The 18,942-nt window shown below is 33.3% G+C and overlaps 1 protein-coding gene and 1 long non-coding RNA gene across 3 annotated transcripts; one reads left to right on the top strand and one right to left on the bottom strand.

Annotated features, from left to right (window-relative positions):
- Window positions 1–8,896: 8,896 nt before the first annotated feature.
- On the bottom strand, window positions 8,897–9,529 carry LOC128559252 (splicing regulatory glutamine/lysine-rich protein 1-like). The gene has a single exon (XM_053550499.1). The coding sequence runs from the start codon at window positions 9,527–9,529 to the stop codon at window positions 8,897–8,899; it is 633 nt and encodes a 210-aa protein (XP_053406474.1).
- Window positions 9,530–13,663: 4,134 nt separating this feature from the next.
- Window positions 13,664–17,008, top strand: LOC128559459 (uncharacterized). Of its 2 annotated transcripts, XR_008372386.1 has the most exons (3): window positions 13,664–13,760; window positions 14,581–14,677; window positions 15,190–17,008. It is a non-coding gene; the product is annotated as an uncharacterized LOC128559459 (long non-coding RNA). The 2 variants fall into 2 exon arrangements; XR_008372385.1 differs by lacking the exon at window positions 13,664–13,760 and having other exon boundaries at window positions 14,001–14,677.
- The last annotated feature ends 1,934 nt before the right edge of the window (window positions 17,009–18,942 follow it).

Raw genomic sequence — 18,942 nt, 5'->3', positions numbered from 1 at the left:
AAGAATGACCACTTGTAGACAGGCATTATATCTAACTGTCAGGTAGACGGGCAACGTATGCCACTGCAAACTAATGAGTTTTATTCACAATTCATGTGTTATTCCTTTAGCAAATTTAATGACCTTTCATAATCAAGGAATCATACGATGAATTATGCGTTACCGAAAACATTAGAGATAAATTACACTTTGTTTGTTTGTTTTGGGTTTAACGACGTTTTTCAACAGTATTTCAGTTATGTGACGGCGGGCAGTTAACCTATCCAGTGTTCCTGGATTCTGTACCAGTACAAACCTGTTCTCCTCAAGTAACTGCCAACTTCCCCACATGAATCAGAGGTGGGGGCAAATGATTTAAGACACAATGTCTTTTGTCAAATCGTAACGGAGAACATACGCCTCGCTCGGGGCCCGAACTCACGACCCTGCGATCCGTAGATCTGTGCGCTAAGCGGGCGGGCTGATAAATCACGCATTTACGTCATATAGTGTTCTTTACTCGAATGCTGCAGTCTGTTCGCAATTGAGAACTCCAAACTTACCTCATATTTAGACGTAATTTATTACCTTGTTTAAACGTTAAAGTGTTCTGTAAAATCTAAATTGTTTTTACACTTGTTAAAATATTCGTGAACACCTGTTTTAAAGTACTACAAGAATTTTGAAAAATCGAACTGATGCAATTTCCTTTTAACCATACAGTATCAATTAATTAATCATTGCGTTGTTATTTGTTGATCCTTAAAATCAAGAATATTTACACAGTATTGAAAATAAATAAAGCAAACTGATTACACCTCGATAAATTAAATTTGTTGTATAGAAGTAAGTTGCAAATTTGCAGTTTGTGATTTAATAGGCAGAGGGTTTTTCTACTCTTTGTACAGACTAAAAACTGTCTTTAAATCTTCTTTTTTCTTTGTATGTTGATATTGTAATTTCTAATGACCAGCACAGCTAAATGAGAGAGTTTTTTTTATTCTACTCTTTGTGCAGATTAAATCAGGTTTTTAAATCAATACTTTCTGCATTTCTTTCTGTTACATGTTGATATTTTTATTTCTAATAACCAGCACAGCTAAATGTTTCCTCTGTTAAAAGGACTAACGCAAAAGTGTTGAGACGAGCTGAATGGGTGAATACTTAGTTCAATATAATGCTGCGATAACTTGTAATCCCTAAATATTTCGAAACAATGCGAGAATCAAAACCATTTTCTAACAGTGATAACATAACAACTAGACAGTAAATGATTTTAAATGAATTATTACTACAGAAATGATACAAGAAATATTTCTGATGTTTGTTATAATTTAACGCAGCAGTAAACTTTAAGGTAAATAAGAGCTCTGCATCACCTACCGGTATTAAACAGTACTCTAAATAATTGTTTGTACTTAGTCAACAAAAAGCCTGCAACTTCCTTTTAAGAAAAACAATATTTGTAGAATTTATGTATTTATTTGTTCAATCTTTATTTCACATTTCTTGAAAAAATCATGACAATAGGAAATTAAACTTTGAAAGCATTTACATAAATACAAAGCTAGTATCAGGAAGCGGAGCACATTGCATACCAGTAAATGACATCGGCAACGACGTGTAACAACAGTTCAATAAGTGATCGAGACTGTCACTTTTCCAAGTAATCGCCGTTACAAGAAACGCGCTTCTCTTGTCTAGCAATCCACTGGTCGAACATGTCAGTATAAAAAGCACACTCTAAACTAGAGACTACACCGTGCACAGCGTTGGACAGTTTCAGAAAGGAATCAAACATATAGCCCTTCAGAGCCGACTTGACAACGGAAAACACCGAAAATCCATTGGAGCAAGGTCCAGTGAAAAAGCTGGGTGTTCAATGAGCTGGAAACCGAGAAATCCTATCTCCAGCAAAGTGGTCTGCGCAGTGTGCGCAGGCGCGTTGCCCTGATGAAGTAGAACATCGTCAACAAAAAACTCCGGACCTCTTCTTCAGTAACATTCGTGTGAGGTCTCTTCGCAGAATCTGTAACACAATGTATTAATTCCACATGTAATAATCGTAAAATAATATTCTTTATCTATATATTCTGCATTCCTAAGAACCAGTATATCATCTGTAAAAAAGATCAGTTAATAATACTTATGAATAAGTCTGTATAACAAATAACTCAAACTTTCTTTTCCATAGTACGCAGCGTTGGCGGTCTGTCCAACAGGAACGGCATGCTACAAAATCGACAAAGGAGATGAACATCTGCTTACTGTTTGTTTTGCAGACTCTCGCTTTCTTCTGAGTTGGGGAATCCGGAGTTTTCCATTGTCGCGAATGTTCTTTGGTTTCGGGATCGAACAGATAATCCACGTCTCGTTAGTGGTCACGATACAATCCAGAAAATTGGCACGCTCGCGACGATAGCGATGTAGGAATTTTCTGAAGGCAGTGACCCAGTTTTGCCTGTGATCGTGAGTGAGTAGTCGCACTAATCTTCCTCATGTGTTCATGTGTATTTCTTCAGTGATGACAGCTGAACCGTTCCGTAACTTTACCCTGTCACATTCAGCGCAGATGTCACGATTTGTCAACCGCCTGTCACTATCATCAATGTCTTTGACTGATATCACTACGTCGTATCCACGGTATATAACCGAACTCTGCCCTTACCATCATTAAACGGGCTCCTTCCTTCACGGAATCTTGAACTTGAAAAACTTGAGTTCTAGAAATTTTCTTCCCTGTAAATTTCTGTTTGAGCATTTCACACGTTTTCGTTGGTGAGTAGCCAAGCTGACAACAAAACTCAATAATCGCGCGCGTTTCTTGCTGATCCGATGACGTCATGAACAAAAACCAACTAGATGTAAAATGCAGTGACCCGGCTTTCAAGTTGAAGGGTTTCCTTAGTTACTTACTTGGAAGCATAATAAAGTTGGAAAAATGTTATAACAGTACAACATTAATTAAGCAATCTATGAAGTCACACGAGTGAAAACATAACGATAATATATTGAATATTAACAACGATATGGGCATAATCCGGTAAATTCTGGATCACCCTTCGTATTTTCAGTAGCTAGGTCACAGCGACTAGGCATCATCAAATAGTATCGTGTTGTGTATCGTAATATTGTATTACAATAAAAAGACGATTTTTTAGTAAATACATATAATCAGTTTGTCACGTTTGAACTTATTCATTTCATTTTGTAAAGATTTTGTAGCCGACTATCAATAAAAACTTGTGATTTGTCTCACCCGCGACAATTGATGTTACGGGCCGTACGTGTTCAATCATTTTGAGTAATTACATAAACTATTACATAGGACCATGTGATTAAGTCTCTGTCTGTCTGTCACATTGCAAGACAGACTTACAAGTACAAATCTTATTATTAATTCACTATCGGACACTTAAATAACAATCGTTTTCCGGATAGAAACTACTTGCACTTGTTCCGCAACAAAACTCAATAATTTGTCTGGAACGGAATAGAGTCTCTAATAAATTATGCTACATCAACACTTTAGCGTTAATGGTTTTTGGAAAGGGATGAATTCTAATGTTATTATAACCTGTAGCCCTGTTTATTTGCTTTTTGTTACTCTATATGTAAATAGGATATTGTCACTATGTCAATTTACAGCCATGTTTATGAAATACTCATGAGGCTGTCCTAGCCTTTCCTTATTCTTATGGCCACATCAAAGGTACCTGCGTCTTGCTGATTCTATGTGCTTTCCAATGAGACCTTTCGCGGTTTAATACAACTTTGCAATAATAAGCCATACTCTTTTTAAGTAAAGCAAAATTTGGTCCTGGTACATTATTTCTGAATTACAGAGATAAGGGTCATTTATAGACATATATATTCATCTCGGTTTATGTAACTAAGGATTACCAAGAATGATTATCTTTTGTTTTGAATAGATAAATGTTTCTATCGATTTCTCTACCGCCTTAGAGTTGGACACGTAAACTATTTGCTGGTGTATCGGAAGCCATTCAAATCGGTATCGAATCACCATCTTTCTAGTTTAATGTCACATTTGCGATAAACTTATGTAAAAAGCTTACGTCGCAGTCTCAGGCTGACAAATTACGCACGCGTATAGAATAGTAACATGCAATGAGACATGTCTTACTAGGCACTCAATTCTGGTCCTTTTTCCTGAAAATTGAGTGTCCTCAAACCGATATTTCACTCGCCTTTTAATGTACAAAAACAACTGAAAATGCAATTCGATATTCGGATATATACGTTTTATCATTTTCTGATTTTCCAAATTGTATCAAGATTTTTCCTTTTAAATTATCAATGCATTTTAGCGGACTTTTCACATTGACAACATCTATCCCCCGTATTTTTCAATTCTAAATCTCACATAAGTTTATAAACAATATCTCCTTCTTAGATTCTATCATTCTGCTAATGTTTTATAGTCAGATTTGGTTGAATTATTTAATTAGGGTTCTTTATCCAGATGAGCTACAGCATTACTGCTTTTTTTTATATTGCACTTCTCCTATGGTATTTCTACACATCTAAGCTTCTTTTTTGTCATGTTCTGATTGTATCTTTAAATACTCAGTGCTGCAACAGCTGTACGTCTATCCTCAGAATTATCACATGTTTCCTTATATATGAGTCATTCTATATTTTGGTCACTTTTTTGGCCCAAGAGACTTCGTTTTTCAAATGTTATTCAATGTTGATTGTTATTAGTTTGTTTATTTAATACATCTCTGCTGTGCCTAAAGATAAAATATTCAAGCTTAACCACTCTTAGTTTTTCCAGAAAAACATTTATTATCAAGTCCGTAGTAACACGATGTCACTCATGTAACACTGACATTTTCATATCTGTAATTGATTTTTATAAAGTTTTTACAACTTTAAAAAAGATATTATCCAAATTTAGCTATTGTCCACAAGAAACAAAGCATTTTTCTATTTCTATGATCATTTATGAATGACTTGGTATTGCTCAAACGATATGAGCCAAAACTAGACTAAATAGTTAAGGAAGTTAAACTATTTATTTCTTTTTAAAGCCTTTAATTGAAATAAGCCACAACTTGTCATTTGTATAACACCTAAAAGATTATAATTTTTATTTAAGGTTAATCAGGCAACATACATAATATTTTTAATTTTACTTTTTCTGATGTGTTACATGAGTGACAATCATGTTACATGAAAGACATTAAATGTTACAGTAGTGACAAATAAAACCAAAGAAGTAAACATCAAATTTATTTCAAATGAAATGAAATTCTAAACAAAAGGATCATTTAGAAGGAAACAGAAGAGCTGCAATGCCTTCATAAAAATAAATCAGTAAATCAAACATGTTTAATTAGCACTAACACAAGAACTTACATACTTGTCTATTTTCTTATATTTATCGCATATGTTTCTTAAGATTCTCCCAAAGAACTTTATCATTTGTGTAATGTTTCGTTCCTTCTTTGAATTGAAAAGAAAAGGATCATTAAGAATGAAAAAAGAAGAGCTTCACTGCCTTCATAAAAATAAATCATTAAGTCAAACATGTCTAATAAACACTAACACAAGAACTTGTATAATTGTCTGTTTTCTCATATTTATGACATATGTTTCTCCCATATGCCTTTATCAATTGTGTAATGTTTTGTTCCTCCTTTTATTTTTGGTTTAGTTATTATGCAAGCAATATTTGCCAAACTATGATAGTCTTTGTCCTTAAATTTCTTTGGCCAGTAGAAGAGGTTTTCAGTTTTCTTGCCAACATGCTTCATACATTCTACATACAAATTATCTTCTGAACGACTTTCAACATAACCAGGATAAAGTCGTCCATTGAACTGTACAAGAACATAATTTCCAACGAATTCATCTAAAGTTTTAATGTCACTTGACATCTTGTTTTCTTGTAAATTACTACTGCCCTCAAAAATTTCCGATTTTGGACACTCCATTGTTTCGTTTATTGTTAAATTTAAAACTTCTTCCTCTTTGTCTGTTTCGTCCGTGCTTCTATTATTATCGCGATTCAACTGTTCTACTGGTTTGCTTTTATTGCCATGTTCTATCTCATTATCATTGTCCGTTTTGATTTCCTGTGTTTCAGTATCGTCTGTATCATATGGCATATGTTTTTCATTACCGGCATCCTGTTCAAGTATTATCTTCTGTGCTTCACTGTGGGTTTCTTTGCCTTTACTAACACCTTCTCTATCACTCTCATCTTTGTTGTCTGCGTCAAAATTCCCTCCTGATGAAACTCCATCTGACTCAATAACTATATTTACTGGTTCATTGTTTTCGTTAAGTCTTTTCTTAGCATTACATTCAGCGGTTTCATAAGTTTCCTGAGGACAGTATGTGTTTTTATTGTAGCTTTGTGATTCATTCACATCTGGATTATCATCAATTTTGATTTGCGAGTTTTCATTATTGTTCTTGTCATTTTGTGTTTCGCCTTGGTCTGGTGTATCTTGAGTTGCATCTTCTGTTACAAAGATATATATTGTGTCTTCTTCTGTAGCTTTTGTACTATTATTGTTAATGTCAGTATCTTCTGCTGTGTTTGAAAATGGCAGGAGGGGAACAAAATGATCTGGAACCCAGTGTTCCTCTCTCATGTCTTCCCTTTGACTTGTCCAAAGAATATATACTGGTCTACCATCTACATATTCTTTGTAAGGTAGAATGAGTCTGTTTAAATCTTTCCTTACATTTGGATTACCAAGCTGAGGATACAGCGAATAGACTGGCACTTTTAGAACATTGCATAAAGCATGAATCTGCCATATTCCCATGTACGATTTGTCCTTGGTGATCGATACAACTTCCATCCTGAATAATGATTTTACGATCTCATCATTAAGATTCATACCAGGTAGAAAGCGATCAGAATACTGGGCGTATGTATGTGCTATATTCTTTTTAGAGTTCTTTAACCCAAGGTTTAAACATTCATCTTCAAGGTATTTATCTTCATTTAAAACTAGCTCTAATATCACCCTGACTCTTATTTCTGCTGTATTGTTTGGATTTCCATAAGCATAGACACTTCCACAAGACGGCAAACAGTTGCCATCCGCACAAACTTCACCTTGAAACAGGTCACTTGCTTCATGATGATCATCTGGTATGTACACAGCTGCCTCTAAATCTACCTCCAAATGATTTTCATAAATACTTACTGACCTAGGGTCAATGACTAAATCCTCTATTTGAGAGGCAATTTGTTTACCTTTTGTTTGCAGTGCAGTGAATGTCTTACACTTGTTCATTTGTTGCAAGTATTTTTTAAATGAGCCAGTAGTTGCTTTATCATTTACTTTTCTCTCTGAATTTTCTTCTTTTTCTGTCTTATCTGTCTGAGATATATCTGCTTTACTTTTTACCTCCTTTCCTTTCAGGTTTTGCCGTTTTGGATTTTCTGCTTTGCCCTCTATAATATAAGCGCGCTGCAGCTTTTCAATGCACCTATTACAGTTGCTATTTTCTTCACAAACACAACTTAATTTTCTGTAGAGAACACATATTTCTGACTCCACAATTATTTGATGCAGTTTCAATGTATCTGGTATTGCTTTGAGTATTTTCTTCGATGAATCTAGCTTCATCTGTTCTACATCAATTTCTGCATTTGTTACTAGGGTTACTTTTGGCTTTGTATGTTCTACTGCTTTTACAAAATCTTCAGCTCAAGTAATATCTTCTCCATATTTGATTTTTCTATCGGCCTCTCTCTTAAGGGTACCTCCAACAGCATCAGGGATTCCTTTCCCATGCCTTGCTTCGAAAAACGACCACTTCACAAACTCAAATCCAAGGTTTCTTGGCTCTGTGGCAAGCATAAAGAAATTTCCCTTTTGTTTATACTGCGTGGTTGGTCCATCGCTAAAAAATTCAATAGTATTTACTTCGGGATAATCATTTCTGATGTCGAGCAGGACCTTCTTTATATGGCCCCATATCCCACCTGGTCCATGATCAAGTGACTCAGACACAGTGCAAAAGGTTTTTCCTTTATCTTGTCCATGGTATATTACACCTGTCTGCAATGTAACCTGTTTTTTAGAGGCACCAAAGTGCATGCTTTGTATCTCTTTGGCAAGTTTACAGACGAAATTTTCAGAGAAGTCAATGAGAACTAAACACTCATTCTCCTTTAAAGTATCCCTTCTTAGCCTAAAGTATCTGTACTGTGTCAAGCAATTAAATATATGTTTCATATATGATTTCAAATCTCTGTGAAATGTTGACAAAAGTTCTTTCACAGTGCTTGTCATATTTTCTTTCACAGTTAATGTGATTACTTTTTCCTCAACAGTTTTACTTTTTATTGATCGCTTTTCTCTTTTTGTTCGCCACTCTGACCAACAAATTTCCTGATCCAGTAAATCTTTATTAGTTGTTAACGCTGTGCCCCTACATCTAGTGCATTGGCCATACATGCATTTTTCATTCTTGTCGTCACATACAATTTCTTTTACAATAGATTCAAGTTTGTTACTTTTCAGAACATCTGATTTGAACAAAGCATTTGCTTTTAGTTCAGTGTTCTCGCATAACTTGCACAGACAAGTATTTCTTATTGTTAGCGTTGGGAATAATACCCAAAATGGTCTTAGCCTACAGAAAAGCGCATAACTTAGCTTTGTTCTGCCTTCTGAAAGAAACTTTTCATGAAGATTTCTCAAGTTATCACAAAGTATTCGCCTTTGCTTTTTTTTCTTAGCTTTAGTCACTGTCATTTTCGCACCTGCTAATACTCGTGAATTGTCTTCTCTCAAATAAAACCTCTTCACTTTGTCATAGATCCGTTTGGTAAGACAGGTTTTTTCTTGAGGCTTCTTTGTTTTGTTGTTACTGTTAATACCAAGAAGATGAAACATTTCTGTTTTCAGTCGATACTTTTTTAGCACGGAACCTGAGATATTTCTTGTGAACCTGAGCTTCTCAATCTTCTTTTGCTCTGCATATTTTTTTTCAGCTGCTCAACCAGGACATGGAATTGAAATAGAGCCTTTTTAACTTTTTTCTTTCCAACTGGAAAGTTTCGAAGTAATGTTTTAGTCATTGTTCGAGGTGAATCTTCAGTGTGGCCACGTGCTTTAATTTTTTCCCGTTGCCAACGTTTCTTGTACATCTCGGCTTTCTTTTGTAAGTGTTTAATTTCTAATTCCAGTGTTTTATTTATTCTATAGCATTTTGCAACTTCTTTCTTTTTTCTTCTGTCGGCCTGTTTCTTTTGACGACTTGAAGCGTTTGTATCTGAACTTGGTGATTGGGGAGGGGTTTCTAGGCTCTTTGTCATTTCATGTGCATCTTTTTGTCTTTTACGGAGTTTTTTTTTGTCTTTGCCTCCATTCTTTTTTTTTTCTCGTCTATGCTCTCTTTCTGTCATGTCCTTTACCAATTTCTTTTTTCCAACGGCTATATCGTCTTTATATTTCTTCTTGCATTTGTTTAAGTAGGCTTGTCTTCTTTGGGGATCCGCATCTCGCGCAAGTCTAAATTTTCTTTGTCTCTCTGCATTGGTCATGCCCATTTTCTGCAAATAAAAAAAAAACATTTTGTAAGTTTTCTTCATTATCATGTACTTACAGCATAATTATCTTTCAATGTACAATTATCGACTTTTTCATAGGTTGATATCAGGATTTATCAACCCGAAAAGAGTTATATTAACCGAGCCTAACTCGGTTAGTATTACTCTTTTCGGGTTGATAAATCCTGATATCAACCTATGAAAAAGTCAATAATGTTTTTATTACATGAATAAATGTATAGTCAGTCTTGTTATTACAATTGTATCTTTAATAAAGAAATAAGGAATAAATTTAGACCAAATCAGGTTGATATTGGTTTTCCAAGCACCTACTTCGATCTATTTTTATTTTCGTACTATTTATAACCCAAGATAAGTTGATATGATAGATATGATATGTACCCATTACTTTTCGAACCGTTTTCAGCCATTCAGAGAAACAATAGAATACAGTCATGTAATAATACTATTTACCGAGATTAAGACATGAAAGTTATATCTTTCACGAAAATCATAAGCCCTTCTAAGTGTCGTAGTAGGAAAAACATCACTACTGTAACAAGTTTGTGTCACTCCAGTAACACCGATAAACAAATGATGTTTTCTCTGAAATGCTGAAACAAACCTAAAAAACCAAAAGCAAACCAGGGGCTTTCTCGCATGACAGTCAAACACAAACATGTTATAGTGAAAAGTGTCACAGATTAAAACTTAAAGAAATCGTCACTGCTGTAACATTTGGTGTCACTCATGTAACAAAACATAGCAAATATTCCATTATTTCTTGCAAATAATATAGACTATATCATACTATGTTTATCAAAGTACCTTACTCCTGTATACACAATATTAACACTCTTGGTTTAAAACTGTTTCTCATATAATAATTTGAAAGAATGGTAATAACTCTGATGTATTTACTGTAACATTTTTCTGTCACTACTGTAACAGAATTTGACGTTACTTGAGTGACCGTTACAGAAGTGACATTTTTCAACATATTTTCCTTACTTAGTTAATAACTGCTCCCTGATGCATGTCAACTACAGATTTTTTATAACAAGGATACATGAGAATATCACACAAACTAGACATGAACCGTCAACTTCAGTACAACAATCCTTACATACCGTAACATTAGAGACAAAGAAAAAAAATTATGCTTTCACTTACCACTATTTTAATCCTTTTTTCGAATGACAAAATATAAGAATGCCGCCATGACACTTGGCATGCTACTGGAAAAGGTTGACTCTTCAATGTGGAGGTAGTCTATTATTTCATATAGTGGGGATCAGTTATTACTTTACTTGGAAATATGTCTGTTACAGGAGTGACGCAAATATTTGGGACATACTTTGAAGATGAAAAAAAGGATGAGTTTAAAGAAGAAAATACATAAATAACTTCAGAAAAACAGATAAATACCCCAAAAAACATGATAAAAGGTGCGTCATAGCTGCAACAATGTCTGTGTCCTAAATTTAAACACAAATATGTTCATTATTTTTCATGGGGACACCATCAAACAGCCATATTGGCATCTATTAATATACGTTTTCAGTGTTTTAATGTTAATTAAACTTCTAAAATATTGACAGAATCTAACTTTAGGTTGTTATTTCCTATCTGAACCTTTTTTCCGACTTTTATGTTACTTCTTCTGCGAAAAAATCGTCTGGGACATAAAATTTGCCGAAAATATAGAATGACTCATAAATGACCGGTACATAGTTTATGTTATGTGATCGGTCAATAGCTAGCACATGTTTACTTGCATAGTTTTGACTGTTTACTGGCAAGCCATTCAATAAGTGTATATCAAGTAACAATTATCACAAGCACTAAATAAATAAATGAGCAGCACCATGAGAAAACCAGTATAGTGCATTAGCGACCAGCATGGATCCAGACCAGCCTGCGCACCCGCGCAGTCTGGTCAGGATCCATGCTGTTCGCTTTCAAAGCCTATTGCAATTAGAGAAACCTTTAGCGAACAGCACGCGCAGTCTGGATCCATGCTGGTCGCAAATGCACTATATTGGTTTTCTCATGGAGCTGCTCATTTATTTATTTATTTAGTGCTTGTGATAATTGTTACTTGATATGTTGGTTTTCTCATGGTGCGGCTCAAATTGTCATCGAATCACTTTCAGATATAATTGCTACATTGAATGCCTCTGTCCCTTCGCATATAAGTCTCGTACTCCCAATGTAGCAGATGTCATTCATGAAAAGAAGTAAACATATCTCCCTAAGATTTTTTTTCAAACTTATGTCATGGAATATATATATTGTCATGTACCTTGTACCTAAAAGATGATTAAACAATAAGCACAGACATGTTTTGTTAATTAACACCTTTGTATGGGTGTACAAACTAAGCCCTATGAACAGTTTGTCTTTTTGCCCAGTGTAGGAACAGAAGATAAATCGACCAATGCAGCAACGCCTGAATTTAAACGATTTCTGTGAATAGACAACTTTAAAAGAAACATTTATATAACCCAAATGATTAAAATCAATGCCAATGCAATGAATTGATACTATTTCTAAACTCATTACCTCACATGTAAAGAATTTACAGTGAAACATTTCCATGACTAAAGTCATAAAATGTTAGGACAAGAGGCAACCGTTATGACGTCACAAGTAACGTCGCATGATACAAAGCTAGTAAGTTGAGGCTGTTTCTAGCTATTAAATATTATATTGTGATTACACAACGCTAATCAGATAATTGATTTTAATGAAATTAGATATTTTTATGGGGAAAAAATATGTAGCCTATATGCTACATGGGACAAACAGTCCTTTAAGTTATTCGATGATGCATTAAGTTCATCAAAGATAAGAATGAATATATAGCCTCTAGATAGAAAAGAAGCAATATATGATATAAGTAAAACAACGCTTAAAAGTATTCGGACTGCCAAACCGATGATTGAAATGAAATGGAAATTTTGCGTATTTTTTTCTGATGAGCTATAATATTAAATATTTGAATCATGAAAGGCTATCACAGGTAGTTACAATCTACTTCTGTATTTTTTTCAGCTATAATTTTAAATCATGATAAGCGATCAGAGATAGTTACAAAATATAAGATAATTGATTCATCTGTTATTCTTCTTGAGTAGCTATGACATAAAATTAAACATCTTAAATTTTGGCAACATTGCGGCAAAAATCAAATCTACTTTTGTGTTGAATAAACAATATGCTAGGGAAATACTGACTCTCCTGTTATGTTTTCTAGAAATTATATGTAAGTTACAGTTTCTTGCCATATTGTCTCTGTAAAAGTATATATTGTTCATGCATGATAACCAATTATAACTGTTTTTACCGCTCCAAAACGTAACATTTCGTATGTCAATGACCACAAATTAGATACAGTGACCTGTAATTTAATAAATGCACAAAAGTACAGAAATAAAAAGCTTTTCACGACAGGGAATTAACTTTTGACAAAAAAAAACACAATGTATTGGTCATTATTCTATCAGGACGAGCTGAAGACTTATGACTGAGTTAAGAGAAATGTCACAATTTCGTAAAACGAGAATCTCAGATATGTGTTTTGACCGTAAATTCTTCATATGAGCCGCACCATGGGAAAATCAACATAGTGGGTTTGCAACCAGCATGGATCCAGACCAGCCTGTGCATCCGCGCAGTCTGGTCAGGATCCATGCTGTTCGCTTTTAAAGCCTATTGCAATTAGAGAAACCGTTAGCGAGCAGTATGGATCCATGCTGGTCGCAAGCCCAATATGTTGGTTTTCTCATGGCACGGCTCATATGTAAGTGGAAAACTAAGAGGATCCAATAATCAAGTAATTTTAAAATATGCTTTTTGTTATGATATGTGACGCGCCATGACATTTTGGGTCCAAATTCGGCGTTACGTCATTTGAGAAAACATCGATTAAAGTTACGTTACCAAAAAAATGGTTGACGTTACCACGTGTTTGCGGCAATTGATGCATTTCTTGCTTTCAATAATACTCTACCTTGCCACAAGAAAAAAATGAAGTGACATTTATAAACATTTCCGTGTTTTGCAATTCCGTTTCTTTAAAAATTTTAAATGATTGATAATTTATCGCCCTTTGAATCGACACGCCATTTGTAATCATCGAAGGTCACGGAGAAAATGAAACTACCAAAAACAATTATTTGATGATTTATTTCGATTGTATAAAGAATGACAGTGAGCGAATCTCAAGGTAAGTAAGTATTTAAGCGATATGTAGTGTTAAAAATATTGTTTGAGTTCATATCGACAGTTTTGTCCGATATCTTTTCCAAAAATAGCCCGGATTTGACACTAATGACAGATTCGAGGTAGATTTAGCGCAGTTCACATTTTATTTACAAGTGTCAATATATTGTAGACTATATTTTATTTACTAAATCTGCCATGAATTCAACTTTTTTTAAATCGGTTTTGACTCTTATTCAGTAGGATCTGTATGCAAGACAATTACAAGAAGTATTCAGTAGAATCAGTATGCAAGACAGTTACATGAAGACCTTGTGACTCTGGTGCCAGACAAAATTACAACAGTCAGTCATAATGTTTAGTTACATATTAAAGTTAAAGCCATTATCATATAAATATAGCCATGCCATGAAAGTGACTGATTAGGAATAGTTGAAACACATCTATTGTCAGCTTCAACCACTAATTTCTTACATGTAATGTCAAATCAGTCCATACATAAAACTTCTACAAGGCATAAATATTGTTTTTACTTGGAAAGAGAAAGAGTTTTTTCCCAAAGCTTTTCATGTAAAATTTGCATACTGTTCACTTGGCCATTATTTCTGGATTCCTCACCATTCTGTACTGTTCTTGGCAAGTGACTAAAACCCAGTTAGTAAAATAAATAAACTTTAGATACATTTTGTTTTGAAAGCCTTGCCAGGAATTCAAACCTATTACTCTTTTTATAGAAGTCTTTGTGCTAAATATGTACTGAGCTAACTGCCCAGGGCATTTTTATCTCACATTTCAGCCTTTTTCAGTATTTTTTCATTTTACAGATCAACCACTGTGGATTGTTTGGCTTGATGCAATGACCTTAAACAGTGAAATGATTTTCCAGGAAGGTCTATACACAACAAGCTGGATTTTATGGGGGTTTGTAAATTTCTTCATACATTTTTAGTTACTATACTGCTATTCTAAGAAAGATAAAGACATTAAAGTAGCATAAACATAAATGATCTATTTCATTCATAACATTTTAAGAGAAATGATTTTGATTATAGACTCATTCAACAAATATATGTTATATATTAAGAAGTGAATAAGTAATGACATACAATAATTGAATATATCATGTATGTATTTTTTCATATTTTTAAAATTATTTTTACAGTATTTGTGTTTACATTAAGTTTGATTGCATGAATTGTATGTCTAGTCTGTAGGAATCTTAGCTAGTTTATGTATTCTTGAAAAGCTACTTTTTCTGCATGAATACTGTAAGATTCTTTGATGAGTTTATACTTCTCAAATCTGCTTTCAGTCAGCTTTTAACAAAAAAGACTCTCTTAAGCTTAAAAGTTGCTTTACAGTCTTATATTCTGTAACCGTATACTAATCTTATTAAAATGAAGTTCTAATGTTGATGAATTTTTGTTTTGCAGTGATGAAAGAACTATGAATATATAAATGGGAATGAAACAGAAGGAATTAATATGTTCTACTGATCATCCAGCTGAAATCATGCCTGTGGAATAGAGTGCATGTCACAAATACTGATATGAGCAAATAACTCCATATTGCACAAATAATGTCATGTTTCCTTCCCTCATGACCTGAAAAAGTTAAAAATTCTAGTTCAAATTACAGATGTGTTTCAAGAAAAAGCTGTGAAGTTGTTTGTGAAGCACTATCCTAATTGTTCTAACAATACAGAATTTAACTTATAAATTTTCCAAAACTGCATGCATGAAATACTAAGACATGTCTGTTGAATGAATCCTAGTTGTTTCAAAACTACAACATGTGTGACATTAAAGCACAACCTTTGGAGGAAACATTTTTACAATAAAAACTGCCTTGCCAGTGTGAGTGTAGGAAGGATTTTTCTAGAAATGGCAGAAAACTACCAATATAGCAGAAAATATTTGTTACTGGCTGAATATAATATATTTTATTTCAAGAATTAATCATGTCAATCCATGGTTATAATTGTGTTAAAAGATATTTTTAGATGACATGACCTTTGCAGAAATAGCTATTTTTTTGCAAAACATTGTGAGTTGCCATGGTAACACAAATTTGACTTAAATTTAGATTTGTTTGATTATGTAAACAGCATGTGTCTTGTTTATATTCTGCTAATCAGACTGCAAGAAAATATCTTTTATGTGTAACCATCAACAAAACATATCATAACACATATCTGCCATAAAATGGCAGAGCTGTAATGCAGGTAGGCATATCAGGAAAATATGTAGTTCTGAAAGACAAGTTATATTACATAAAATGATGTTTTTTTTTTTTTTATAATGATCATAATTGACCATTTGTGGTGTAAAACAAATGTATACTGAACAGATGCTAAATGAATGTTCTGATTCTTTCTGGAAAATTTACAAAAAGCTATTATTTTAAGAAAATAGTACATTGTTGCCATGGTAACATTGATTTAACTTTAATATTAAATTATTTTGGATATCATCATATGTAAACAACATCTTTCTTGTTTATATGTTATATATCTTAAGCTGTATTATGTTAGTGAATATATTTTCATATGTAATAATTGCATCAACAAAGCACTATGTTATTACACAAGCCTGCCTTAAAATGGCAATAGTTGTAACTGAGAGAGGTGTATCTGAAAATTATGTATTTCTCAAACCATATTACATTAATTTTCACAGAATGATGTCTACTCTCTTACTTTTAAATAAGAAAACAGACAGCTTTTGATGTAAATATATGGGAAAACACTTCCAATATTCAATTAATTACAAAGAAATTGCCAAAAATGTTAGTATTTTTGTAAGAAAATACCACATTGTTGCCATGGTAATGTTAGTATTTTTGTAAGAAAATACCACATCGTTGCCATGGTAATGATTCACTGATCAGTAGATCTAACAGTTAATAATAACAGTCTAATAATTTTCTTTCTTACTGTTTAATAGTTAAGGTGTCTATAATAATAAGATTATTGTCCTAGTTTTTGGAATGTTGTCTAATTTGATATCAAATAAATTCTGTATCTTGTTCAAAAGAATGTCATAAAACAGTTGTCTGCAAACTGTTAGCACACTAGAAAAAGTTAATTGTGTATTTATTTCACATTCTATGTAATTTATTGCTAGATTCATCAAGAGACTGTTAAAAAAGAGGTTAAACAACAGTGTTGCTATAGAAACGATTTTTAGAACATAAATATTTTTATACTACATGAAAGAAAGAGACAAAAAGAAATACATTCCATTAATTGCATGTTGCTTTTGTTATTTTATCATGTATTTTATCTTGATATTATTTAAATATGGAGTCATTTTTAAGATAAACTGTCTCAATTTTGATACAGTTAGACAAAAACATGGTGTCCGAAAAGTGGTAATATCTCCATGACAACGACTGATTTTTGTTGCCAAATTGAAGATTTTTACTCAGAACGGGTCAGTCTGTCAGATTAGCCCAAAACCGCATTTTTGACCAAAATTGCATTTGGACCCAAAATCTCATGCTCTGTCACATATGTTCAATGCACTTTTTTTAAAATACATCTACTAGTATATGTTATGTCCATATGTCTGAAGCTTATTCTAATGCATTGAATCCAATATTTTTTCTTTATTCTTCCTAATTGAAATCGAAAGTTACTGTCAATAATGTAAAAATATTGAGCTTGGTTCTGGTTGGTCATGTTTGACTTTGTACCTGAATTAAAATATTCGTTCTTCATATCAATCGACTTTAATAGGTTGGATGTGTCATGTGCCCCCACTGGTTTCATTTTGAGTGTTTAAATACTAAAAACAGAGGCCCAAAATCAAATTACTAATGGAATCATGGTACTTTGGGTTTTGTGACGAGATATAGGAAATGTAAACTGTTAGGTATGTTGTTTATCCTGATTTAAAGATGTTTTTCACAATTATTTCTAGCGGACAGATTTTTTTGTAACTCTGCATATTTGTAGATTGATGTATGACAAGTTAAAATAAAAAATAAAAAAAAATAGGTAGCCGTGCTTCTTTTTTCAATACTCAAAGTATATTAAGAACACCAAATCGGTATTTTTGTCCGAAGAAACAGTACATACATGTCATAATAAAACTACTGCAAACAAATATTTATTCGAAGTTTCACTCTGATGTTACTGTTTACGCATCCGAATTTATAACACCACTATAACTATGCATAAAGTGCCAACATACAGATATATTAACTCAGAAAATTTACTCTTGACAGATGTCGAAAGTATCTGAAACTGAGAAAAACACGAAGTATTTCTTAATGATATGAAAAATCTAGCGGACAGAATTTTTCCATATTTTATATTATGTAAGCTAGAACTAAGACAAAAAAATCTAAACCAAAAAAATAATATCGACCCGTGCTTGTTTTCAAGAAAAATTAAAAAATATTCACTCCACCCACAATAGTATTTTTTTCATTACCCCACCCACCTAAAAATTATGAACATTTTTTTTCTTACAAAACAAATTGCACAATGTTATTATCAGTTCCTTAACCAGTATTCTTACTCACATGCGGAATAATGCTCCTTTAAGGTTGCATGTCTCTAGGTCAAATACTTTTTGAGATACGTGCTACACAAGCTTTCACATCCCATTTACGTATATATTTGACCACGTCAAGGGACATAAATCTGTTTTTATTGAGTGAAACCTCAAATAAAAGCACTGGTGCACAACTTCGCATGCTGAATTTAATTCTTGTGTGGTTTCATGACTCTTGGCACATATAATTTTGAGGTACATGCGACACAAATGTTAAGACACTTTATGTACAATTTGACTATCAAGGGCCATAACTCTGGTCTTATTACGTGAAATGCGGGATGGGACACAAAAAGTATAACAATATTTTTAGGAAGTCACATTTGAACTTGAAGGAGATATATCTACGTTAAGATTTTCTGGAATTTTATTTGACTTGGAGTCGGCTGCATCATTACTGGACGAAATAGTTCACTTTCAAATTGGCTGTCCACAATTTATTCGATTCGAGCACTTCCTACAACTACTCCTCCAATAAAACACCATCACTTTTAAAGGTAAAATATGGATGCACGACCTATATTGTCAGTACATACGATATATTTTGCGCGAGTGCGCTGCATATCCGACAATTATGCACTTTCGGCGGCGAATTCTGAACTTTACAGCAGATATCGCTTGCTG

The sequence above is a fragment of the Mercenaria mercenaria genome, chromosome 9 (assembly GCF_021730395.1).
Source record: "Mercenaria mercenaria strain notata chromosome 9, MADL_Memer_1, whole genome shotgun sequence".
Classification (NCBI taxonomy): Eukaryota; Metazoa; Mollusca; class Bivalvia; order Venerida; family Veneridae; genus Mercenaria; species Mercenaria mercenaria.
The sequence above is the reverse complement of the archived record's forward strand: the minus strand, read 5'-3'. Positions and strand labels throughout refer to the sequence as shown.

Bases quoted from the DNA above. Each gene is read 5' to 3' on its own strand.
- LOC128559252 (XM_053550499.1), bottom strand. From the start codon at position 9,529: ATGGGCATGACCAATGCAGAGAGACAAAGAAAATTTAGACTTGCGCGA.